At 36.6% G+C, this 26,508-nt stretch overlaps 1 protein-coding gene across 1 annotated transcript in view; it reads right to left on the bottom strand.

Moving 5' to 3' along the window:
• Positions 1 to 462: 462 nt before the first annotated feature.
• Positions 463 to 26,508, bottom strand: part of LOC125838658 (TOM1-like protein 9) — a 76,294-nt gene continuing 50,248 nt past the window's right edge. The window contains exon 6 of the mRNA XM_049517703.1: positions 463 to 611. Coding sequence (XP_049373660.1) covers positions 463 to 611 — 149 coding nt within the window. The remainder of the gene's footprint in view (positions 612 to 26,508) is intronic.

The raw sequence follows: 26,508 nt of genomic DNA, 5'->3' as shown, positions 1-26,508 counted from the left end.
ACCGGCCGCGTCTCCAGGGTCCCGTGGAACTAACCGTGGTGGACCCGCCTTGAAACAGCGGGACCCGGTGGGTACAGCTAGTCGGGTTCGCAAAGCGACGCCCGGAAACCACGGTAAAAAAAAAAAAAAAAAAAAAAAAAAAAAAAAGAACCTGATAATATAGATCAGTAATGTGTTTTACAGTTTTCCCTATTCTAAAAATTGATCAACAAGCGTGTGTTGTTGTTTGTCCCCTTTGTATATTCAAGGATTTGGGATGGGCTGAAGACTCTGATTCCGTAAACATTATCGACATCCATAATAGTATGCTTACAAAGAAAAGGGTAGCCTATTACTTACTTCAACAAATTCTTCATCATCTCCTTGTCCATTGGATGACCATTACTTTTCCCCATTCTATTCTCAAAACAAACATAAATTTCTGTTGAATTAGAACAGAAGAAGATGATCGCTATTTATTAGCTAGGGTTCTCTTTTTGGTAGGGCATGTGGACTACCTGGCAACAACTGATTATTTTGCATCGGTTGAGCATGAGGATTACCCACTGTTTGGCTGCTCTCTGCTGCCTCAGATTCCCATGGAGGTGGTGGAAAAGAACTGCTTTGACTACCTAATCAGAAATTAGACAAGCACTATGTGAGTAATAATTCAGAAACTCAATGAGCAAGAGGTCGTAAAATTCAGGCAATACATAAGACATGTACAGAAATTGGGTTTTACACATGAGGCATACCAACTTCAAACACATGCTATAGTTCAGCATATCCCTGTTTAACTCTTCACTAACATATCTAATGGTTGCCCGGTCTTTTGGGGTAATAGAGAATAATAATGAGCACAAATTCGACCTATAGCGAACCGAGTACACATTTCTATAGAACTTCAAAGTAAAACAGAATACATGCAGATTTTTTGTTGTTGTTGTTGATATAAAACAGAATGCATGCAGAATGACAAAGAAACGCACCATAAACTGGAGAAGGTGACTGCAGCTGTTGCTGCGATATCTGTTCGTTCCAGGCTGTGTTAGAGCCTTGTGTGTATGTAGTTCCGGGGACACTTCCATTTGGGTAGAAGTGAAACTCTGTTGTCGAAATTGAGGGGACGAAGCATGTGTCTGCCCAACTGAATATGGAGATTGTGAGTTGCTGGGTGATGAAACCATGTCAACAAGAGCAGGGGCATTCTGCTGTGAAACAGGACTTGCAGGCTCAGGTAAGGCTCTATTAACCAATTCAAAACCTAAAGTCTTACTGCTAAAAATTAAAACTATTCCAGACCATCTAAAGCAAGCAACAATCACAACAAACTTCGACTACTTGGAGAGTCCACGTCAACAGGGCACAGGCGTTCCTACACCTCTTTGAAGAGCATCATGCGACATGCACTACAGAGCGTTAATGAGAATGCCCATCTCACTTACCAAAACAATAATTAAAACCTTCCAGGTTTCAATCAGAACCATCCAACAAATCTGAAAATTATTTATCAAAGATAATTGTGAGGATTGTCAACAAAAATACATACTTTTTAACATAAACATGAAATGTTGAAATCAGATTAAAAAAATCCGAAAGGTTGTTGACCTGAGAGGCTCCTAAGCTCCTGCTAAGCATAGATTTGGAGTACGGCCCTGGTCTTAATTTTTTTTTCTCCATTTTTAATACAAGTAGATTACATACTTCCATCTTCTGCTCCTTCAGCTGACATCATTCACATCCGGACACTATCTAAAGACACTGCAACTGCTTCCACTCCTGGCTTCAGCAGAAACACCATTCACCAATTTTCACTTCCAAAGGCCAGATGAAAGAATATAAAGGTTTTATATCCTACCATTTAACAAGGTCAGCATCATTACAGAAATAATGTCGAATAGATCATCAATGGAACACCTATGCTGTTGTTATTACTAGAAGAGTGCAACTACACTGATCTGACAAAAAATAAAAACCATTAAGCACAAGTTCAATCACTGAAAAATTTCACAGTAAAAAGCTGGTCATTGACAACAACACAATCTTACACCATAATGCAAGCAGATTTTGGGCACCAGAGAATATGCTTATTATTCGTACTTCTATCTCAACATCTTCAAAAACTAACACATACAAAAGCAGAGAGAAGAAGGCTGCTTAGAGATGGCAACAATCAGTTCATTGTTAGTGGCAATAGCTTTAAGGACAATTTAGTCATTTTAATAGAAAATAGTGTTTGTTAGAAAATATTTATAAAACACATCAACGGCATATTTTTAGCTTCGGCACTTCTAACCAAACACGTAACTACATCTTTTTTTAAGTTCAGCTCCAATACTTCAAAAGTGCTTAATTATTCCCCTAATCCAGACGAGCTCTAAGAAATTAGAAATTTGGTAAAGGAAAGGTTAAGTCATTGAAAACTTAAAACATCGTCTTATTATCTAATCAAATACTTCAAATGGTTTTGAACTTGATTGACACGATTTTGCTTCAAAGGTTTCACTTAGTTATAGCTTTTCAAATCTTCATCCAAAAATTATTGTTCGAGTTTAGAGTTGCATTTACTTGCATTACATATATATTTTTTGTTTTCTATATTAATGCCTTTCATCACAAACCCTTAAGCTTTGATTGTTATTTGCGCTTAAAGTCCCATCAGGCCTTGGGACATTTTCTATACTTTGCCTTTGACAATCTAAACCTTCATCACGAACCCTCATGCTTTGAGTGTTATTTGCGCTTAAAGTCCCATCAGGCCTTGGGACATTATCTATTCTTTGCCTTTGACAATCTAAACCACTCAACTTATCAAGAGGCCATGAAATAATTGTTACAAAACCTGTTCCACCACTCCCACCTCCCACCTGTTGGATTCATGGTGACGTGACTGTCAAATTTGAGAATCCAAAAACTATTTACCCTTGGTCTGATTGTTTGCGGCCTCCGGTATCAATAAGCGGAGCATCAACATTTACAATAGGTTGAGGTGGTTCAGATTTTGGTTTTTCCACTTGAACAGAAGTTCCAGAAGCAATAGATTCATGCTTGGCCAATACACGCTGCAACTCATCATTCAGCACTAGCCCTTGGCAGAGCAGTGATTCATCCCTGCATCAGGTGTATTGTTATATCTGTTTGCTATTGAGAATGTGGAATTGTACATTGCTCCTGAAATGATTACCGATGTGTATATATATTCTGTACATGTTATGCTTACTATGTTGTGACTGCTTATATATGTTTCACTTACTGGGGTGACCGCATGATCCTACCAGAACACTGTGGTTGTGTACTGATACTGCACTTGCTCGTTCTTTGTACTCTGAACATCTTCAGACAGCTATTGATAGACCTCAGCTAGGGGATCAGTGATCGAGACCGGATTTCAAGGGTGAGCCATTTCTTTCAGGCTGCCATGGAGTCCTTCCTATTGTTTAGTCCATTTCCTTTGGACTTAGACTATTTAGATATTTCTTATGTTAGTTGGGGTTGTACCCCTTTTTCTTAGACTTGTTGCACTTTAAATTTTTTGGTACAGTGACTTTCAGGTTATATGGGTTAAACTTCCGCGTTAGTTTGGTCAGTTATTTATTTAAACCCTTGGAGTTTATGGGAACTCTATAAAATTTCTACATTTAAACCTGTTTCCGTATCTTTAAATGTCTTAATTTTCGTTAACTTCGTAAGATGAGTTGTAGTAATGGTTTTCCCACCGGAGAATTAATGTGGGTGCCAATCACGACGGTCTGGATCGTGACAGAGGCAGTTCATCAAACAGTGAGGAAACAACTTCAGATTTCTCAAGTATCAAACACAAAAAAGCTTTTTTTCCTAGGTTGTCTGTATAAACAATGTATACGGGTTATTCCTCACCTCCCCAAGTATGCTTCAATGATAAAATCATATGCATTTACAAAAATATTTATATTCCGTCAAAAGAGTACTCCCAGCTTTTATACTTTGACTAGACCCAGCCATATGTAAAATAAAATAAAAAGTTAAGTGATCAGTCTGAGTGTAGTGTAGCAGCTCAATCGAGTGATTCCACCATCAAAACAGGGGGAATTGCTTTACATATAGGCATAGCTCAGAAATCCAATGGTACATCCAACATAACGAAAACAAACATCTTCCAACAGAGGCTGGGATAGTACAAGAAACAGCTGCACCATGTGCTGTAGTGCTAATTTAAAGACCCAGCAAACTGCTGTAGAAGACAAACTCACCATCACTAAGTCCACAATGTATCCATAATGATACCATGAATAAAGCTCCACAAGAGAGTGCGGCCCAGGTTTCCTCCCGGATCTTCAAAGAGCCAGCACGATTCTTTGTTAACCTATTTCACCCACAATATCAAAAGCAAAGATAATCATAAGTAGGGAATCAAAATTGCGGAAAGTGCAAAGAAGGTCTATTTGTCCTTTATCAAAACAGTAAAAGTATGTCTCTTCCATAACTACATTAGTTACAATTGTGAATAGCGAGAAAATATATTTCTGGCCTAAGGAGAGTCAATTTTTATTTTACTTTTGGACAATGGTAACACTTCTAGGATCGATAAAGTTGGACATAACAGCTTGAAGAAACAAGTAACTAAAAGAATATCACCAAGAACATTACAAATCCTTAAATATAGAAGAGGAATTACCGAAGACGTAGACGGAGCAAGTGTTCCGGCAAAGCCAGCACTCGCATCTGCTGGTTCAAGGAATGAGTTCCATGTTCAGCCCCTGAGTTACTATAGGGGGAAGTTGTTGGCAACTCGGCTCAATTTCCTCCTGAATCTTTGGTAACTCCCATGTACATATTTGTTGGTCCATTCGCATCAGAGGATGAAACCATTAATGTAAGGACCACGCATTTGACCCTGTCCATTGACATGCATCCATCCAGTTGTAAGTACAGCTTGTGGGTACACCACACTACTCTGTCACTTGCTGAACCAAAATACTCTCATCACTCGTGGAAGCTTGTGGGTACACCACAGTACCCTTGTCATTCGTCACCTCACGAGGCGATGAAACGTTCTCACTCTCACCATTAGACTGGCAACTCATCTCCACACACAATGGTGAACCAGATTCTGCAAGCAACTGATAGTCTTAACTCCTTAGATCAGTCAGCCAAACAGATAATATTAGAGTATCAGCAGTGGTCATCCTACCAGCTTTTGGTACATACCGTTAAGCTCCCAAATTCTGTGTTTTCAAATTCTAAAACTAGCTAAATCGCCAGAAACCAGAATAAAACATTTTTTTTATGAATTAAGATGTTCATAAGAAGCATCAAGCAGATGCACAGCTTAAAAAAGAGAGATTAGACCAGCCCAGATACACAAAAGACTAACAAACCTACTGTCACACACAAGTTGTACGTAGAATTAAACTTAAATAAGACTATCAAATAAAGGAAATTTAGAAAAAACAGCACTTAGAACCTGATATTATAGATTAGAATGTTTTTAACATAAACAAAAAAAAGTACTCCTAACAAGCAAACTGGCTTGGCTCTAATCTGTTGTTGAATCACTAAAGTTGAAGGCATTGTAAAGATTGCATAATCTCCTGCTTGTCAAGAATAATCCTCTGCATCTTCTCGTCATTATTATTATCATTATTAGCAACAGCTTTGAGAAACCAGCTAAATCGCGTAAGAGTTTGAGAAACCAGAATAAAACATTTTATATATGAAGTAAGATGTTCATGACAAGGCATCAATTAGACCAGCCCAGATACACAAAAGACTAAGAAACCTTACTTACTTTCACACACAAGTTGTAAGTAGAATAAAACTTATATCAGACTATCAAATAAAGGAAATTTAGAAAAAAACAGCAGTTAGAACCTGATAATATAGATGAGTAATGTTTTTAAACATAAACAAAAAAGTAAACTGGCTCTAATCTGTTGTTCAATCACTAAAGTTGAAGGCGTTGTAAAGATTGCATAATCTCCTGCTTGTCGAGAACAATCTGCATCTTGTCATCAGATTTGTCATTATTATTATTATTAGCAGCTTTGGTCTTGATCATCATGGTTAATAAGACATTTTTCCTCTCAACTTTGCTTTGGGGCAGATATGTAGGTGCGAGATAATATTCTCTAATCTGCCATTCACTCTTTCTCAATCTGGATGATGACTTGTCTCTACCATCATCGACGTTGTAGTAGTAGTACCACCCAATTTTGATGTTGCCAATGTGTCTCTTGTTGGCATCAAAAATTCCCTTGAGTTTGGGGGTAGATTTCCAAAACCCAGGGGCCTCTTTACTATCAAATATTTTACAGTTTTCTCTATTCTGAAAAGTGATCAACAATCGCGTGTTGTTGTTTGTGCCCTTGGTAGATTCAAGGATTTGTGATGGACTGAATACTCTGATTCCGTAAACATCATCGACATCCATAACAGTATGCTTACGAGGAAAAGGCTTCCCTATTACATACTTCACCAAATTCTTCATCATATCCTTGTCCATTGGATGATCATTACTTTTCCCCATTATATTCTCAAAACAAACAAAAATTTCTGTTGAAGAAGAAGAACAAGAAGAAGATCCTAGGGTTTTCTTTTAACGTACGTAAAACAAAACAAAAATTTGTCTTCTCTTTTTCATTCAATTCCTGCGTAACTTAAACGTCAATACATACAAATTAAAAATTGTTACCAAAATCGAACAAAATTGTTTAGCGTGGGATTTTTAGTAGCTACCAAATTTGAACAAAAATATTTAACCTACGAATTTTAGTAGCTACCTAATTCGAACAAAAGTATTTAACGTGGGAATTTTAGTAGCTGCCAAAATCGAACAAAAGTATTTAACGTGGAAATTTTAGTAGCTATCAAAATCGAACAAAAGTATTTAACGTGGGAATTTTAGTACCACCGTCAACTTTTTTCTAATAAAAATATTTTTGAAAAATATTTCAATTTTTTTTAAAAAGAGTCATTTTTTTAAAAAGAGTCATTTCCTAAAAAGTATTTTCTAGTCTCAAGCCAAAAATAAAAGATATTTTTTTGAAAAATATTTTGCAATCACCAATCAAACATTAAAAAAAAAAAAAAATCTACTGACCAACCAAACATGAGAAAATATAAATACTACTCCTAAAAGATTAAGATTGTTTTCAATGTTTGAAAGAATAAAACTTGTGTTTGTTTAAAAATTTATAAATATAAAATTGAAAAAATATTAAATTAATAATTATATAGCAATAAAAAATTAAAAATTATACGAAATTGTGGTGATGGTAACAGTGGTGGTTGTGGACGCTAATTGGAGATGGTATTTGCTAATGATAGTAGGTGGTAATAGTCAGATAGTGGCTAATAGTTGTTTCGGTTAATAGTGATAGTTAATGGAGACGATAAATGATGATAGTGATTACCTAATTGGTGGTATATAGTAATAAATGGTGATTGTCGATAGTAATTAATGATTATTACAATCTGGGTGGTTGATGGTGATGATAATAATGTCTAGTGATGAACAAATGAGATTGATGAACTCCAATCTTTAATTAGATATTTTAATACAACACCAAGTGAATTATTAATATTATTTTCATGCTTTGTGGGTAGAAGCATAGTTAGAATTTTGATTTGACAAGTTCAATCTTTATATTTTACCATCAAACTCATTACACATTAAACATAAGGTACTCAAAATTTCATATTTATTCAAAAATCGATTATCTTTTACATGAATATCTAATTCACGTATTAAAATTATGGGTTCATTTGAATCAGTAACATGTTAATGACATCCATCTATGTTTGTATGTATAACATTAATCATCATTTTATTAAGGCTTAAGTCATCTGCAGCCCTTTAAAGTTGTTCGCATATTTCACTTGGACATCTTATCTTAGGCTTGTTCCAATTGAACACCTTTATTAGTAAAAAAAAAATATATATCTATCGAACACTTTTGACAATCAACAAAACAAATAGAGATTGTGTGTAATACACTCGCGAGTGACGTGGCATAGTACCAACTAAAAAAAATTAGGAAATAAAAGTTATATTTTCATCCAAAAAAAAAAGAAGAAAAGAAAAGAAAAAATCGTTCTTCACCCTTTTCTTCTTTGCCAAAAACCTGGAACAGCCCACCTACCCCCGACGTACACACAATCGTCACCGGCTAAAATCGCTGCACCCCGATCATCCTCACTCCACCTTTTTTCCTTCCAATTTTTAATTATATAAGAATTTTTTTCCACTCACACTCTTATCCATCTTCTTTATTCTGATTCAAACTTTGTAGTTGTCATTTTTCCCGATCTCACTCTTTTTTTCAAACATCAATTCAGATTTGTTGATACTTTTTATTCTTCTATGTTGTGAGTTCTTTAGGATTTGAATTTTTTAACGTTTCAAAAAAATAATTTCAGATTCGTATTAGTTTTGTCGGAAAAAATGGAGAGAAATTCATGTCCTAACGAGACAGAATTTGGAATTGCTATCATTTGCCTAGCAGGCAAAGATTTACCTCCGTGGAAAGGATGATTCATTCGGATCGACATGAGAGTCCAACTACATTTCCAGAATGCATGTTGTATATTTGAAAGAGGTTGACCTCCTTGCTTCTCTCATGGTACACTACTCTTCCCGCCGAGCCCCTTTTCTTCTCGGTCCACAGAGACAAAATGTAGGACTGGTGCCAACAGTTCATCACGGAAGAAAGGACTCACTAAGTCGGGATCACTAACTAATACTAATCTAATACAATAGTCTAATATATCTAATATAATAGAAAATACTAATATAATAGAAAAAACTGTCTTTTATGTATACTTTCTCCCGGTTCCGTTGCTACCGCGGGCTTTACGCAATCGATCAGATTAGATAGATATCCCTTAACATAGGTCATCGAAAGGATCTCAGGAGACCCACCAAAGTACGAAAGCCAGGATCTTTCAGAAAATGGATCCTATTCAAAGAGTGCATAACCGCATGGATAAGCTCACACTAACTCGTCTATTTGGGATCCAAATTAGAGATTTTCCTTGGGAGGTATCGGGAAGGATTTGGAATGAAATAACATCGATTCATACAGAAGAAAAGGTTCTCTATTGATTCAAACATTGTACCTATGGGACTTAAGGAATGATATTAAAAAAAAAGAGGGAAAATATTCATATAAAGAAATATGAAATAGAAGAACCCAGATTCCAAATGAACAAATTCAAACTTGAAAAGGATCTTGAGGTACCTCAAAGGTTATCTTGGCAAAGGGATTGATCAAGAAAGATCTTTTGTTCTTCTTATATATAAGATCGTGATTGGATCCGCATATATTTGGTAAAGAGAATAATCTTATCCTTTGAGAATAATAAAAAATGGACAGTGTTCAATTGGAACATTCAAAGGTGACTAAATTGGTCCTAGTTACTCTTCGGGGCGGAGTGGAAGAAGGAAGGGGGATTCTCGAACGTAAAAAGGATCCAATGAATTCGAAAGAATTGAAGGAGTGTAATTGGGAATTATCTTGGTGCTCTTACTGGCTTCTTGCCATGCCTACTCATTATCTATATATGTATCCATGAATAAGCGGAAGAAGAGAAATAGAGGTGCGCAACATATACCTTTTAGTATTCTAAGCCCCTTTGCTGATTCGGCCTATTTCCCTTATACTAGAAAGGCCCCCCCGAAATCTACCTTTCTATTGGGAGTTTTCACGTCAGGAACCGTTTTCCCCCCTAACTTTGTTCTATTCTATTTGCCTTTCCTTAATTTTCATAAATGTGGCTAGCTCTTTTGCTAACAACTGTACGACCAATCTTTTCTTTCAGAATCGTGGTCAGAAGCTTGGGTGAACTCTTTTGCATGGGAAATTTTGTCACAGGCTAACTGGCTTAGGGATCGGAGTTGCAAACTGCTCGACCTTAAGTAAGGTTGGGTAGTGGAGGTCTTCCCACTTCCTCTTCACATTCATGAAAGGGTACTAAGAAGAACTGAGGAAAGGAGCAGAGTTAAAGCTTGAGCGGTACTCCTTCTCTTTTAAACTCACTTCTTAAGGTTCGGAGATGCTCGCCAGTCTACCGAGATAGGAGAAAGAGAAGATCTTAACTAGGAGTTAGAGGGAATCTGTAGCGGATCTTTTCTAAGCCAGGAAGATGCCTCTGCTTAAGTTGCAAGTATTGAGTTTTCAAACTGAGATTTGACTTTTGGGTTTACTAGATCAAAGAATCCCAGCAATCAAGGAAGGGGAAAGAGAGCAATATACTCTCATGTCTTCACCTAAACCCTCTATTCATTCAACAGAAGACAGGGGTTGATTGAACGTAATGAGTTATTGCATCTCATGCAATTGGAAGAGCACGAGAAGGACAAGCTACTGATTTTATACTTCCTGTTCTATTGGAAGAGAGATGAGATTCCTTCGGGACAGACTCAATTCCTGAATGCCAATAAGACCACTTCCTAAATCTGAGCATCATTTAACTCAAGAGCCTTGTGGCACACCCACTTCTATTGGATCTCAATTTATACACTTAGTGGAGCGCGAGCTTTATAACTATTTTCTGTGAGATGGATGCCTTCACCTCTGTAAGAACCTTTATCTCAAAATATATTAAGTAAGGCAAGTTTCTGACTATTAATTATGTAACAAAGGAGCATAGTGGCCAGCTCACATAGTTAAAGCCTTCAGACCTATTATCGGAGAAGGACTTTTTCCATTATTTATCCTATTTTCGATCGGACCTTGCCAATTCCTTTTCTATCCCTATATTATAATTAGCCCGACTTACCATTGGAGTGTTCTTTCATACGTTGAGAGGAAGGGACCCGCGGACATACCATCAAAGCTAGATTTAGCTTTGGATCGATCAATTGCCCCAACTCCATCGTCGAATGAGGTTAAGCGCACCTTTAGGAGACTTTTATAAAGAATGCCTTCCTTCGGCGAACGGCTAGACACTTCTATAGTGGGATCTCTTGAACCTATGAAACTCGTGAAAGTGGGTGAACCCCTTGCCCCTTCTTATTGCTATTTGTGACGTCGAGTGCTTAAGTAAGATCAACATTTCGGCAAGTCCTTGGACGCTGGCCCTTAGTAGTCTAGTCTACTCGAACCTTTACTAGGGCTAGAGCTAGCCGAAAAAATAAGGGGAAAAATAGGCGATTCAAATCCCCCTTCTTCTTCTTCCCACGAAATTGAAACTAAATAATTCCTTGTAGGGTCAGCTTACCAATCACTCTATTTTCTCTTTCCTACCTATAGCTCACGACGTACTTTCCTTTCTTTGAGCGACTGACCTGGAATATGCCTAAAGTGCGCAAATTATCCTTCTCTTCTCCGTTTCGTGGCTATCGAACCTGAACCCATTAAAAGTGAGAAAAAAAGTGTCGTAGCCTATCCTTGTATTCTCCATTGAGTGGTGAGGACCATTATTCGTTGTTACTGAACCTGTTTGATTCGTTGTAGACTGCTTTCAAACCCCACTGAACTAGAAAGAGTCTCGTATCGACCAAGTATTTACTTACAATAAATCTGTTTTGATAGAATCCATTTTGGCTTTCCTATTCCATAGATCTTCCCTAAAGAACGGAATGGATTGATCTGACCCACAATCTGTCTCTTCAACCTTTGAGTAGACCATAGGCCGGACTCTCTTTCGCCTAGGCAGAGAGGAGGGAATGTAAGACAAGACTGATTCAAGAGTCTTGGACAGAAGGGAGGGGACGGAGACGGAGCTTCCTTCTTGCCTTTCATCATTTTAGGAAAGCTTATTTGAGTAGAGAATTTCCTTTTAGTACAATTTCTTTTCTCCTCATTTCTTTCATAGACAGAAAGGTAAGTAAAAACAACCCCGACATTAATAAACCACGAGCAAGTCAGATTGGGATCCCCAATGACAAGCGAACAGGCATTTTCGGGTCCAGAACAAACAAAAGAAGGGAAAGGCGGGTGGTTGAGACAGTGTAGTCCGTTTTTACAAGAGTACGAAGCTTTAATTTAAAGAACTTTGTTTTCTGTGGGAGGACGAAAGCTAAGGAAGGCGGTTTCCAAGGGCGGCAGGCAGGATAAATAAAGTGTGTAAGGTAGGGCCAAAGAAGGTAGCTTGGCTACTAGCGGTGAGACTACATGCTTCAATTTCATAAGTGAGTGCAGGAAGAATACTTGAGCTTCAATTTCACGAAGAAGTATTGCGCTATTTACCAGTGAGTGGTATTATTGGACTTCTCTTTTGGTGGAAGATGTTCTTTATTTTAGATAATGAAAGCATTCCATTACTACCAACCCAAAGAAATACGACCTCTCTAAGATATACGATTTATGCAGGAAAGGTACGAAGTTGGACTAATTTGGAAACATTGGGCAAATTACTTTATACCTACTGATCTTAGGTGTATTTATACGCCTAATAACCAATTTATCCCATATATACAGCTAAGTTTAAGAACACTTTCTTAGTCGGACCTGAAATTTTAGAGTCTTTTGATGTCGTTTTCTCTAACCAATATGATTAGATGTTTCAGAGTGGAAAAACAAAGTAGAATGAGATAAAATAGGGAACCTGGACAGAGGTCAAAAAATAGAAGACAAAGTTGCGGAGGAGAATGACCAAGAAGCTGGAAAATACACTAAAAGGGAGCAGTTCCGCATCGCGGAGCTGAAAATTGCATGCAGAAAACGAATTCCACTTAACAGTAAAGTGCGCGTCAGGAGCGCGTCGCGAAAGAGATCTTTTTGTGCATAAATTGAGGCGAGGGAACAGGTTCGCGTCGCAGATCTGGACACCAGAATTGAGTCACATGTTTTAATTCAGACTATAAATAGTATAGTTAGTTTATTTTATTATTATCTTATTTTTTTTAAAAAGGGAGAACATCGATTTGGGAGATTTGGCTAACACTTTCTAGGGCTTTTTTTCTACTCCTTCATTTTGGTAAACCCTTTTATGATCTATAAACATTATTTGATGATATTTTGTTCTATGAGTAGCTAAATTCCTTTATTCTAGGTTTGTAGCTACGATTAATGGTATAATAGTATTGTTTTTAGCATGAGATGGGTTTTCTTGTGATTTATGCTTACATTCTTGTTTAACTATTTTAATGATTGATCTACATTAAAATAAACTCATTGTCCACTCTTTAATTCGGAAGATGAATAAATGAATAGACCAAAGAATGTGAGAAGTGTGTTCATTCTTGAGTTAAGTTAGAGTGTTTCGTATATAGGATAGTCTTATACCTATATACCGCACTTGATTAATATACAAGATGATAGCTTAATGCTCTATCATGGGTTCATGCCTATCCCCGCTTAACGATGTAGTTAAGCTATCGATGGTGGTAGGCGATTAGAGGTCGGGAGATCATTATCGTAAAATGAACCTTGCAAATCCACAATGAGGTTAACCTATCGAATGCTAGAATAAATTAATATTATGTCGGAAATCGGTTTATGCTACAACCCTGGAATATTTCCCCATATTGTGAAATTCTCTTGTTTAAAACTGTTTGATTATAGTAATTAATTTTTGAGATTGTTCAACTTAGTAGATATAAGCAAATTTCAAAAATTGTTTGTCACATAAGTAAATTTATTTTAGACATAATAAAGTTGTTATTTGTTGATTTGAAGTCATTTTGGTTCGATAATCCGGCCCAAAAGAGTCGTTGTACTACTTGAGTGACCACGTGCTTTTGCATGTGCTTTTGGATGCAATAAGTTTTTGGTGCCGCTGCCGGGGACTTTAAAATCGACAGATATCTAATTTTTGAGTGTCAAAATTATTTGTACAAGTGTTGACAACTTGATCTTGGCTCTTCATTTCGCAGGTTGTGTCAGGTTTTCACATTGGGAGACGACCAGGACTTGGTAGAGCCTTTAGCTGAATCAGATAGATTTGTTCGTTACCGGAGAAAGCGAAAAAGACTCACTTATCATGTTCCTCTTGTGGCTAGTGAACCAGAAACTTCAGAAGAAATAAAGGATCAAGACCCACTTGTAGTGATGGCAGAAATGAAAATGAGAGATGTGGCAATCCCACAGACCACCAATGTTACCTCAAGTATTCAGAAACCGGCACCTAGTGGGAGGTTTGAATTGAATTAGAACATGGTGCAACTAATGCACACACAAACGGGCAGTTCACTGGTCTATCTCATGAGGACCCACGAGTGCATATTCAGAATCTCCTTGAGATCAGTGACACGTACACCCCAATTGGAGTGAACTCTGATTATGTGAGGCTCACATTATTCCCATTTTCTCTACTAGGGGAAGCAAAAATATGGCTGAACTCTGAGTCCGCAAATTCCATAATAACTTGGGATGATCTTGCTTGAAAGTTCTTGATAAGGTTTTTTCCATTCGGGAAAGCAGCCAAGCTGAGAAGTGATATATTAAGCTTCCGACATAAGGGAGGGGAAAACTTGTACCAAGCCTGAAATAAGTTTAAGTCCCTGCTGTTTAGTTGTCCACATCATCATCAAGCTAACAAAATGTTGGTTCATACCTTCATTAAAAGGTTGGAATCAAACATAAAAATCTTACTTGATTTTGCTGCAGGTGATCAAGTTTTGGAGAAGACATATGTTGAGTTGTTTACATTGCTTAATAAAATTTCACAGGGTAACCCTGAGTGGAATGGAGGATGAGCTAAACCGATTGTATAGAAGACTGCTGGAGTGTTGGAAATAGATGCAATGACAACTTTGACTGCATAGATTTCAACAACGTAGAATATGATGACTACTCATTTCAGCAATATGTCACTAGGACACTAGCAAGCTCAAGTTAATATGGTGCAACAATCACAAGCTTGGTGTGAAGTATGTGGAGGTGGAGATCACAGTACTGAGGTATGTGGAGCAAACCCAGAATCTGTTCATTTTGTAGGTAATGCTCAGTGAGGAGGAAATCACAAGAACTATGGAAATACTTACAACCCAAGCTGGAGGAATCACCCAAACTTTTCATGGGGTGGTAATCAAAACCAACATCAAGGACATAACCAATACCGGCCACAGGGTAGTGGACAACATTACAATCAGCAAAGCCATGGAAACCAACAAAACTATGGTAACCAGCAAGCTGTCAAGCAAGGTGATATGAGTGTGGAGGACATGTTAAAACAAATCATGACTGATCAAGCTAAATTGGCAGCATATGTTCAAAACAACCAACTGGCGACTCAGAATTTGGAGAAGTAGTTTGGGCAGTTTGCTAGTGCCCAAAATTCCTGACCACAAGGGGGTTTACCTGGAAATACCGATCCAAATCCGAGACAGGTAAATGTTGTAAGTACTCGGAGTGGTCACCCATAGGAGGATCTAATGTCAAAGGCAAAAGCTGCTGAAGAAAAAGAAAAACAGGTAGATGAAGCAGAACCAAGTGAGCAAAGGGTGAATGAGGAACCGGAAGCAAAACCACCTGCTCCATTCCCATAGAAATTCAAAAAGAAAAAGGAGAAAGAATGTTTCAGTAATTTTATTGAATTACTCAAACAGGTACATGTTAACTTGTCTTTGATTGATGTGTTGTAGGGCATTCCTAAGTATGCCAAATATGTGAAAGATGTGGTAGCCAACAAGAGTAGATTGGCAGAGTATGTAACAGTAGCACTCACGAAGGAGTGCAGTTTTAGGATCCAGAATAGGCTCCCAACTAAGATGAAAGATCCAGGGAGTTTCACTGTTCAGATAAAAATTGATAAGTGTATTGAGGCAAGAGGGTTGTGCGATTTGGGCGCAAGTATCAATTTGATGTCTACGTCCATATTTCTCAAGTTGGGACTAGGAAGGCCCAAGTCCACAACCATTATGTTGCAGTTAGCGGATCGTTCAGTGGCAAGACCAGATGGCGTTATTGAAGATGTCTTGGTTCAAGTGGGAGCTCTGATTTTCCCCGTAGACTTTGTCATTTTGGATTTTGAGCCTGACCCAGAGGTCCCATTTATTTTGTGATGCCCATTCCTAGCAACTGGAGGTGCATTAATTGATGTGGCAGCCGATAGACTAACAATGATGGCTATGACAATGTCGAGGTATTTGATGTTTACAAGGCAATGAAGTTGCCTGTGAGGAGCTGTCAGCAATTATAGTCAATGATGAGAAAATGGTTGTTAAATATGTTGAAGCCCAAGACCTTTTAGAAAAAATGTTAATTGGGCAAGATATTGAGGGAGATGTTGAACCCCAATAGTTGGCTAACGTTCTAGATATCTCGAATGTGAGTATGATTCGCAAGTTTGTGGAGCCATTAAAGAGAGTCTTGGGATAACCTCCCAAGCTTTCAATTGAGGAAACACCAAAGTTGGAATTAAAGGCTCTCCCTTCTCATCTCAGGTATGCGTTCTTAGGTGCCAATGAATCTTTACCTGTAATTCTTTCTTCTACTTTGTCTGAATTGCAGGCTGAGGCATTTTTGAAAATATTAAGGAAGAGGAAAAAGGTGATAGGCTGGCAGATGGCTGACATACATGGCATCAGCCCAGCTTTATGCATGCACAAGATATTTATGGATGAGGATCACAAGTCAAGTGTGCAGCCACAACACAGACTAAACCCAGTGATGAAAGATGTGGTACGCAATGAGGTGATTAAATGGCTAGATGCGGGTATTGTGTATTCGATTTCAGATAGCAAGTGGGTCAGCCTAGTTCAGTGTGTGCCTAAAAAAGGAGGCATGACGATGATCACCAATAAAAAAAATGAGTTGATTCCAACCAGGACAGTGATAGGGTGACGAATATGCATGAATTACAAGAAATTGAATGAGGCCACCAGAAATAATCACTACCCGCTTCCTTTTATTAATCAGATGCTGGACAGGTTAGCTGGGCAAGACTATTACTGTTTCCTGGATGACTATTCAGGATATAACCAAATTGTGATTGCACCAGAGGACCAGGAGAAAACTACATTCACTTGTATGTATGGGACATATGCTTTCAAGCGAATGTCGTTTGGGCTATGCAATGCTCCAACCACCTTCCAAAGATGCATGATGGCTATCTTTCATGATTTGGTTGAAGATTTTGTGGAGATATTCATGGATGACTTCTCAGTCTTTGGGGAGTCTTTTGATAGGTGTTTGGAAAATTTGGACAGGGTGCTGGCAAGATGCGAGGAAACTAATCTTGTCCTAAACTGGGAAAAATGTCATTTCCTAGTGAAGGAATGGATTGTATTGGTCCGTAAAGTGTCAAACAGAGGGCTGGAAGTTGATCGTGCCAAAATGGAAGTTATTGAAAAGCTACCTCCCCCAATCTCTGTAAAAGGGGTAAGAGGTTTTTTGGGTCATGCTGGTTTCTACAGGAGATTCATCAAGGATTTCTCTAAGACTGCAAGACCTATGTGCAGTCTCCTAGAGAAGGAGATGAAATTTATATTTGATGAGCAGTGCATTCAAGCTTTTGAAGCTTTGAAGAAGAAGTTGATAGAAGCTCCAATCATAACTTCCCCAAATTGGGAGTTTTCTTTTGAACTGATGTGTGGCAAATGATGTGGTTGTGGGAGCAGTGTTAGGGGAAAGGAAAGAGAATGTGTTCGCTCAATATATTATGCAATCAAAATATTGGATGCAGCCCAAACAACCTACACAGTGACTGAAAAAGAAATGCTAGCTTTGGTCTATGCTTTTGACAAATTTAGATCTTACTTGGTAGGAACTAAAGTTGTTGTTTATACTGACCATGCAGCTATCAAGTACTTGTTCAACAAGAAGGATGCAAAGCCGCGGTTAATCAAGTGGATTCTATTGCTGCAAGAGTTTGACATTGAGATCAATGACTGAAGAGGTTCTGAGAACCAGATTGCAGATCACTTGTAAATATTGGAGAGTTCGTCACATGTGGGAAAGCAAGGTCGGATTCGGGAGGAGTTTCTTGATGAACAACTATTGGCGCTAGAGGTGACCGAACTACCATGGTATGCAGACATTGCAAATTATTTGGTTAGCGAATTGTTTCCACCAAGTACAACCACACACCAAAAGAAGAAGATGCTCGGTTCTACATATGGGATGAGCCCTATCTCTTTAAGTAAGGGCCGGACAAAATGTGAGGAGGTGTGTGCTTGAGTCTGAGATGAGACAACTGATGGATAGTTGCCACTCGTCTGCATATGGGGGTCATTATAGAGGTGAGCGCACTGTACATAAGGTGCTCCAATCAGGTTTTTTCTCGCCCACTTTGTTTAAAGATGTTGCAGGGTATGTTCAAAGTTGTGATCAATGCCAAATGATGGGGTCTATTTCCAGACGACATGAAATGCCTTTGCATAATATTTTGGAGGTTGAAATATTTGATGTTTGGGGGATCGACTTCATGGGACCATTCCCTCGATCGAATGGAAATCAATACATACTTGTGGTTGTGGACTATGTGTCAAAGTGGGTTAAGGCAGTAGTTTTTCCGACTAACGATGCTAAAATGGTGCTGAAGTTTCTGAAGAAGCACATCTTCACTCGATTTGAAACTCCTAGAGCAATAATCAGTGATGAAGGGACGCACTTCATAAATCAATTGGTGAAGAATACCTTAGCTAAATATGGAATCAGACATAAGGTAGCTACATCATACCACCCTTAAACTAGTGGCCAGGTAGAAGTGTCAAACAGGGAAGTGAAGCAGATTCTACAGAAAATAGTGAATGTCCAAAGGAAGATTGGGCAATAAAGCTTGATGATGCATTATGGACATACATGACCGCTTATAAGACACCAATAGGGACTTCTCCCTATCACTTGGTGTTTGGTAAAGCGTGTCACCTTCCAGTTGAATTAGAACATCAGGCTTACTAGGCAATGAAGAAGTTGAACCTGGACCCGAAACTAGCCGGGAGAAAAATGATAGGTCAACTACATGAATTGGAGGAATTCAAACTCCATGCCTATGAAAATGCTAAGCTCTATAAGGAGAAGACTAAACGATGGCATGATAAGCATGTTATGCCTCGACTTTTTTAGCCTGGGCAAAAGGTATTATTGTTTAATTCTAGATTGAGTTTGTTTCCAGTAAGTTGAAGTCAAAATAGAGAGGTCCATTTGAGGTGGTATGCATTACCGACCACGGTGCTGTAGAGTTATGGAATGAAGGTAAGCAATCCACATTTATCGTGAATGGACAGAGGGTGAAGCATTATTTCGGACAAGAGGTGGTTCGAGAAGAAGAAAGTTTGGAGTTGACCAATGAATGAAGAGGATCTGAGTCGTGCCGCGATATTAAATCAAGCACTACTCGGGAGGTAACCCGAGACTTTGTATTTTAAAAGATATTTATGTTATATTTTGTTTTGATAGGTTAGTTTGGTTTAATTTTAGTTATAGGTTATTTCATTTATCTTAAAAGTAATAATTTGTAATTCAAAAATAAAAAAATAAAATAAATATATACATGAATTGTTGGGCGTAACCAATGGAGTCCGCGACCTCACCGCGTCGCGGACCTGTTCCCACCATATAATGAACGCCCCATGAGAAGATGCAAAATCGTGAGGCAAGGTCGCGACAACTCCGCGTTGCGGACATGCTGTTGGGAATTAGGAAAATTGTGAAGAATTAACAGTGGAGTCCGCGACCTCGCCGCGTTACGGACTTGTTCCCACTTCACATAAGGTCTTCCGTGTGACGAAGAAAAAGACTCAAGGCATGTCCGCAACATCTCCACGTAGCGGACCTGGTAAGTTTTCGGGTATTTTCATTTAAAAAGTCGGGTTTTACCCGGCTAATATGGTAAACCCCAACCCCTATTCCCTTTTAATCCCCAAATCCGTCCATTAAACCATTTTTTTCTCTTCTAAATTTCTTTATTCTCCTTTCCCCTTCAACCCTAACTCTTTCCAAGAACAAATCTGTGTCGCGAAGTGGGAATTTCTCACCAAGTTCATCAGTTTTTGTGGGTCTAAGCACGAAAGGTATGTATCCTACACTTTTGTTTCTTTCTTTGGATGATTTACTAAAGTTAGGGCTAATATTCATGTGGGTGATGGGTGAGTTAGTCTAGTATGTTGAAATTGTTGTTCTTTGTGGTTTTCTGCTTAATTACTACTATTCATGGTGGTAAAATTTGTTGGAATGCATTTGGTTGATCATATAAATCAAAAATTGGGGTTTGGGAAGTCTTGAGTGGAAAATACGTTATGAGGGAAGTGATTGGAGTCGAAGGATGATTGTTGATTCAAAGTCTTGAGTAGAATCGAAGTACGTAGTAAGGGTTTATTTGCTTAAAATGTGATGAATTTTGAGAATACTATGCTGAAAATAACTGTGGGAAGTTTGAGTATCGTGTTGTTGGTCATAACTGTGCTCGAAATTAAGTGTAGGGTGATCCTCCATTATTGAGTCTCATTAACTAAAATGACAACTGTCTGATTGCAAGATAACATGTCGAACATACAAAGGTCAGGCAAAGCGGTTACGTCTAGCAGCCGTAAGAGAGTAAGGACAGGCATAACCATTCCCCAGCACCCGCAGTTCCAAGAGGACAAACTCATTGTTATCTATGGGGTAAATAAATAGGAGTAATATGTTACTGAATATTAAAGAGAAAACTGAATACATGTATAGAAACCGACCATGTAGTCAACTTTACCAACAAAAGCATTGAACATTTTATATTAACCTGTCTGTGCCGAACTGAATTTACCAAGTAACTTGTCTGTGCAAACTGAATGCATATGATTTACCAAGAATTTCATTAGGCATAAAATTTAAATGATCAACAAGAATCTCATTAGGTATGAGACAAATAAATTAAAAATAATTATGTTGATGGGACTTGAACCCGGTTCTCTCGGGTGAGAGCTGAGTCCTGACAAACTAGACTACAACGGATGATACATTGTTATTCTTATTATTAAAATATCACAATAAAATGGGAAAATACATAAAATCCTCCCTGAACTTGGCAACATAACTTTATACAATACCAGTTTCATACTCATGAGGGAAGTGCACATGCGCCACCTAAGTGACACCTTGGTGCCACATCGATGACAGGTCAGATAATTGAAAAAAATATTTTTTTTTTGTATTTTTACTTTCCCACATCTTTTAAAAAAATATTTTCACTCTTCACCCACCCTCTTCATTATTTCATTTGGGTCAATTTCTTAACATCCAAAATTTCACATTGATTGATTCATTTTATTTTTCATTGCTTTGTAATTATTCACTATTACTTCCATCAATACTTATATCAATCACCATACTTTTTTTTTCAACAAGGTGAAACTATCAACTTATATCAACAATGACGATTTTAAATTTATGCAAAATCGATATGCTAATTTTTTAGATTTGCTATTACTTTTCTTGTTTCACTTCTTAATGCATATTCATGTATAGAATAAGTAACATTTAAAGTTAGATGAATAATTATATTTTAAGAAAAATCGAATCTCAAAAGTAAAGAATAAAGAATAAAGAAAATTGTGTGGATCTTGAATGTGATTTTCTATTTTTGTCTAACGAAAAATGTATAGGATGTAGAGTTTGATGAAGGAGAAAGAGGATGGGTCGGGGCTGGGGTAGGATGCGGTGGGAGTTTGAGGAAGAAGAGATAAGCAGGGGAGGTGGGGTTTTGAGAAAGGGGTGGAGGGGTTTGAAGAAGAAGAAGAATGGGGTAGGTGGGGGCTTCTATTTTTTTTTCATTATATATATATATCACATAACTTTGTAACGGAGGAAAGGACCAAGGACCTTTGTTTGAATTATGTTGTCAGCGATACGATGTTGAAAACCGTCACCTCCCTCTCCATTACTGTCCATGGTTTCACTCCTAAAGTCCCCATTGATTTAGGCGGATGGAAGGGGTTGACGGACTTCACTATTGCGCCCATGGATATGTTTTTTTTAACTATTCTTTTTGTTTCATTTCGCTACTAATAAATGAATTTAAAAGATTCATAAATAAAATACAAAAAAACATAGCAATAAGACACCATCATTAATTCCACCTTAAATGACTATTGTAACAGATTTAATATGAAGCAAAATTAGAAGCAATAGTTACTTTGTGCAAAAGTCTCATCATAAATTTGTCAGGCAAATTGGCCATCTATTGCAATTCCCCAATATTTATAAATAAAAATTGATCCTTCTTCCCAAGTCTATACAACGTCATCAAACTCAAATCATGTTTGCTTTGTGTACCTTTTTTTTTTTTTTAATCATAATTGTTTTGTGATTATATGCCGTTACATATCATTATCGGCAGCTAAATATCATCACCGACAGTGATGTAAGCAAGATTTTTTCAAAGCGGTGTCACCATTTAAGAAACAAAAATGGCTCAAGAAGAAAATTAATGAAGCTTTTGCTGTAGATCTCAAAAAAATTGAGGCCCATTAATTGTGAACTTTATGAAAAAATATTTTTCTTAAAAATATAAAATTTTGATAAAATTAACCTTTTTTAAAAAATTGTTTATTCTTTAAATTAGATGATATTATAGAATTTTAAATTAAATCACTCACATCTTCATATTATTAAATAAAATTTTATAAAGATTGTATTGCAAATAAAAGATTAACATCTTTAAAAGAAAATTGGAAAAAAGAAGAAGCTACAGGGACTTATATTTAATTTTAGACCACTAATTTTGTTGGATAAGCTTTCTTAATAATTCAAAAAATGAACAAATTACAGTAATAATATTATATTAGAAAAATATGGTTCAAATCATATTAATAAAGCTCAATTCAAGTCATTAGAACGAGATTTCATATTTTGAAAGGTATACATAATATCCTCATTAGAAACACAACTAAATTACAACTAAATAATTAATATATATATATTGACGTTTGTAACTTTTTTTTAGAATAATAGCTCTTTGAGGATCAAATAATAGAGGATTACAACGAGAAATAAAATAAAATAATTATTATGAACAAGTAAAAATAAAAATTCAAGCACACAATAATATAAATAGAATAGCAAAAAAATACTAACATGGTATGGAGATTCGAGATGTGACGATAATGGATGAACAAGAAAGGAAAGAAAATTGAAGAAACTTAGAAGTAAATATATAAATATAAGGATTTAAGGAGTCAACACTATTTTTATTTAAATATAATTCTAATCGATAAAGGACTCAAAGATTTTGTGTTTGTTTTTAATTCTAAAAATAAAAAAAGTAATTACATTTTGAATAAATTAGAGTGGATCGATAGGTTTTTAATGAAGGGAATAGGGACCTTCCTGTTGTTTTGAATTGAAAACAAAAAATTGTAAAAAGAAAAAATTATAAAACGTGGGAAAAAAAGAAAAAATTAAGAGAGAAGAAAAATAGGTGAAAAAAACACTTGCCAAGGAATCGAACTCGGGAAGCAACATATTCAATGCTACGCCTCTGCTACCTGCGCTAGACGCATTCTCATATAAGGGGTGTCCTTTTATTTATTTTTATATTTTTATATAGATATATTTCGTAAAAAAATTCAACGAAGACGTGTCACGTGACACACCTTACATGTACATAAATCCGCTCCTGAATTCACCGAAAATATCATTTTTTTGCAGAAAGATCTCAGGTAAAATTATCAGGATATCATGCATTCGTTTAAGTGGAGCAAGTGAGCACTACAAGTATATTATCTTTTCAAATATTTCTATATTTTTCATAAGTTATTCTATTTTACATGTTTGTTCTATTTGTAGATTTTAAAGAACATTTCTATCTATAGAGTGTATTGAAAGCAAAAGGGAAATATAAAACAATTGATGAAGAACAAAGGAACAATCAAAGGTGAAAATCTATTTGGTTTGTATTTTTTTCTCCAATGTTAGATGGTTAACAAAAAAAAAAAAAAAACACGTCGATACTTTATGTTTTAATTATACTATAACTATACCATCTGAGAAAGAATAATAACGAACTTGAAAAGTGCACTAATAAAAATTTAAAATAGTTTAACATATAAGTTCTTGCTCGTAAAAATTTAAAATAGTTTAACATATGAGTTCTTGTTTGTAAAGCTATATCACTCAAAGTATTTTGTATCTTTGACTCATCTATTTACCTATAGTTTTTTTCTTTCTTCTACCAAATAGAATGTTATCCACACTTTATATGAAAGCTAACATGTTAGAAATTTATAAAGATGAATTAATATTAAAACAATTCTTTTTGGTTTATAACATTTAAAGAGTTTTCAAAACAATTAGCATTATAGTTCATAAACTATAGTAGTAAATCAATTTTTGAGTGAAATTAGCACTCTATCATCTAAACTTAACTGCTAATTTACATTTTTTTTACCCTCCCTAGGAACTCCCACCCCTTTTTCTCCCTTGGTGACTCGAACTCGCACCCTTCGGGTTGAAAGTGAGGGGTGCTTATCATCCGAGCAACTCCCTCTCGTCCTACTAAATTACATCAGATTTGCATTTGTTGCTAACAAATTCATAAGACTAGCATTCCTGAGATAGATGTTCATAAACTTGCATTTACAAAACATGTACAGACATTATCACATATTCAACATAATAATTTTTTTAGTACCATATAATATAAGGCACATGCCTAGCATTAGAACAAAAGCTGATGAGGCAAATTTTTACATTAGCTAGTTAGTGTATACATAGTTGTTGAGCCAGAAAGTTGTGCTTTCTGGTGATACTATTTCACCACCTTTTTTGACTTAACAGTGTTGTATAGAGGTTAGGCATATGCATTTTCCTACAGATACACTGAGCTCTACTGCTGTAAATACAATAGAAAGTGGCCGAATAGACCATGACAATCCTCGAGGCAACATCATTCTGACGAGATCAAGTTGAAGGCAGCCTTGTAGAGATTGAATTATATATCTGCATCTCCCCATCAGATTTCCCTTCATTGTCATTATTACTACCTTTTAGTTCTTTTATCTATGGTAAATAGGACATCTTTTCTCTTAACTTTGTTTGGAGACAGATATTTAAATGTGAGATAATACCTCTCTCATAGGCCACTCAATCGTTTTCAATGATGACTTGTCTCTACTGTAGTAGTAGTACCTGTAGAAACAACAAATAGTAAGTACACCGTGAGGGAGGGAAGGATGAAGGGTGATTGATGTTCATCGGGAGGATAAAAAATAGAACATGAAACAATAAACAGTCAAATAGTTGAGTTTTCCCAATAGCTAAAAAGTAATCAAATTCATTTTTCTCTACCAAGAATCAATCAATCCTCCTCCAATCTTGTAATTGTTTGCTATTGTTATCAGTGGACATAATTCAAATACTTATAATCTAATTTCAATTAAAAATAAATAAAAAATTGCTATGTACATACTTAATATACTTTAGATATACAACAAAATAAAATAGTAACAGAAATCACATAATTTTTGAACAATTAATTTGATCGTACCAGGAAGTTTTGACGTTGTCCATGTGTCTCTTCTTTCCATCAAAAATTGACTTGACTTCTCCTGTAGGTTTCCAAATCCCTGGGGCTGCTTTACTAGCAAAAAAATTGGCCTTTTTTCAAAATCTGAAAAGCGATCAAATAGCATGTGTTCTTCGCGCCCTCTGTAGATTCAAAAATTTCAGATGAATTAGCATTTTGATTCTATCATAATAATCGACTTCCATAACGTTGTGATTACTAGGAAAAGGCTTTCCTATTACGTACCTCACCAAATACTTCATCATCTCCTTGTCGGTTGGGTTCAAACAGCCACAATTACCCTTTTTTAAGGAAACTGAATCCAAAAGTTGACAAAGATATCAATGAAGTCACGAGTCCATTCAGAGTCACCTACCCAGGAAGTGTTTGAGCCTGCCCCACGGATCCCCTTTGTTCAATGGGTGAGGGGTCATGCCTTTGTGTTTTCAACCTCAAATCGTGATTTGAAGTTGATATTCATGGATTAGGAACACATCCAAGTAGCACAAAGTATTCAGGTGGTTGCAGCTCATCAGTCATTTCATTAATCGAGGCATTGTCTAAATCAGCAGACTTCTGAAATGCACTTGAAAACTGATCTGACATAGGAATCACATATGTAATAGACTTCTGGTGCAATAATTTTTTAGGGCTAATCCATCGGTGGCCCCCTAAACTTGGCACGAAGTTTTACTTAGGCACGTCAAGTGGGCGATGTTCATTTTAGACACCTCATGTAGGGTCTCGCTATGTCATTTTGACACTTTTTGCTGACTAAGCACAGTACATGTGCTACACGAATTTTGAGCGCGTCAGAGACTTTTTTTGTAAATATTCTGAATTTTTTTGTAAATATTTTCTTCTCCTTCTTCTTCCTTGCTTTCTCCCTTCCATCTTCCCCACCTTCTACCATCCTCCATCACCACACAACTTTTTTTAAAAATTCTACAATATTTTACTAGGTTACACGCTTTGATTCTTCCATCTTCTTTGAAAATCGAATTTGCATCTTGATTCATATTCAAAAACAAAATCGATTTCAAGGGAACAAAAAAAGAAACCAACTTCTTTCAAATGGAAAAACTGATTTACATTCTTACCTTCTCCATTGAAAATTAAATTGATTTCAAGGAATAAAAAAGAAATAAAAAACAACTTCCAATGAAAAAAGAGGAAATTTAT

The sequence above is a fragment of the Solanum verrucosum genome, unplaced genomic scaffold (genome assembly GCF_900185275.1).
Source record: "Solanum verrucosum unplaced genomic scaffold, falcon-dt-bn FXZP01000182.1, whole genome shotgun sequence".
Taxonomy (NCBI): Eukaryota; Viridiplantae; Streptophyta; class Magnoliopsida; order Solanales; family Solanaceae; genus Solanum; species Solanum verrucosum.
The sequence above is the reverse complement of the archived record's forward strand: the minus strand, read 5'-3'. Positions and strand labels throughout refer to the sequence as shown.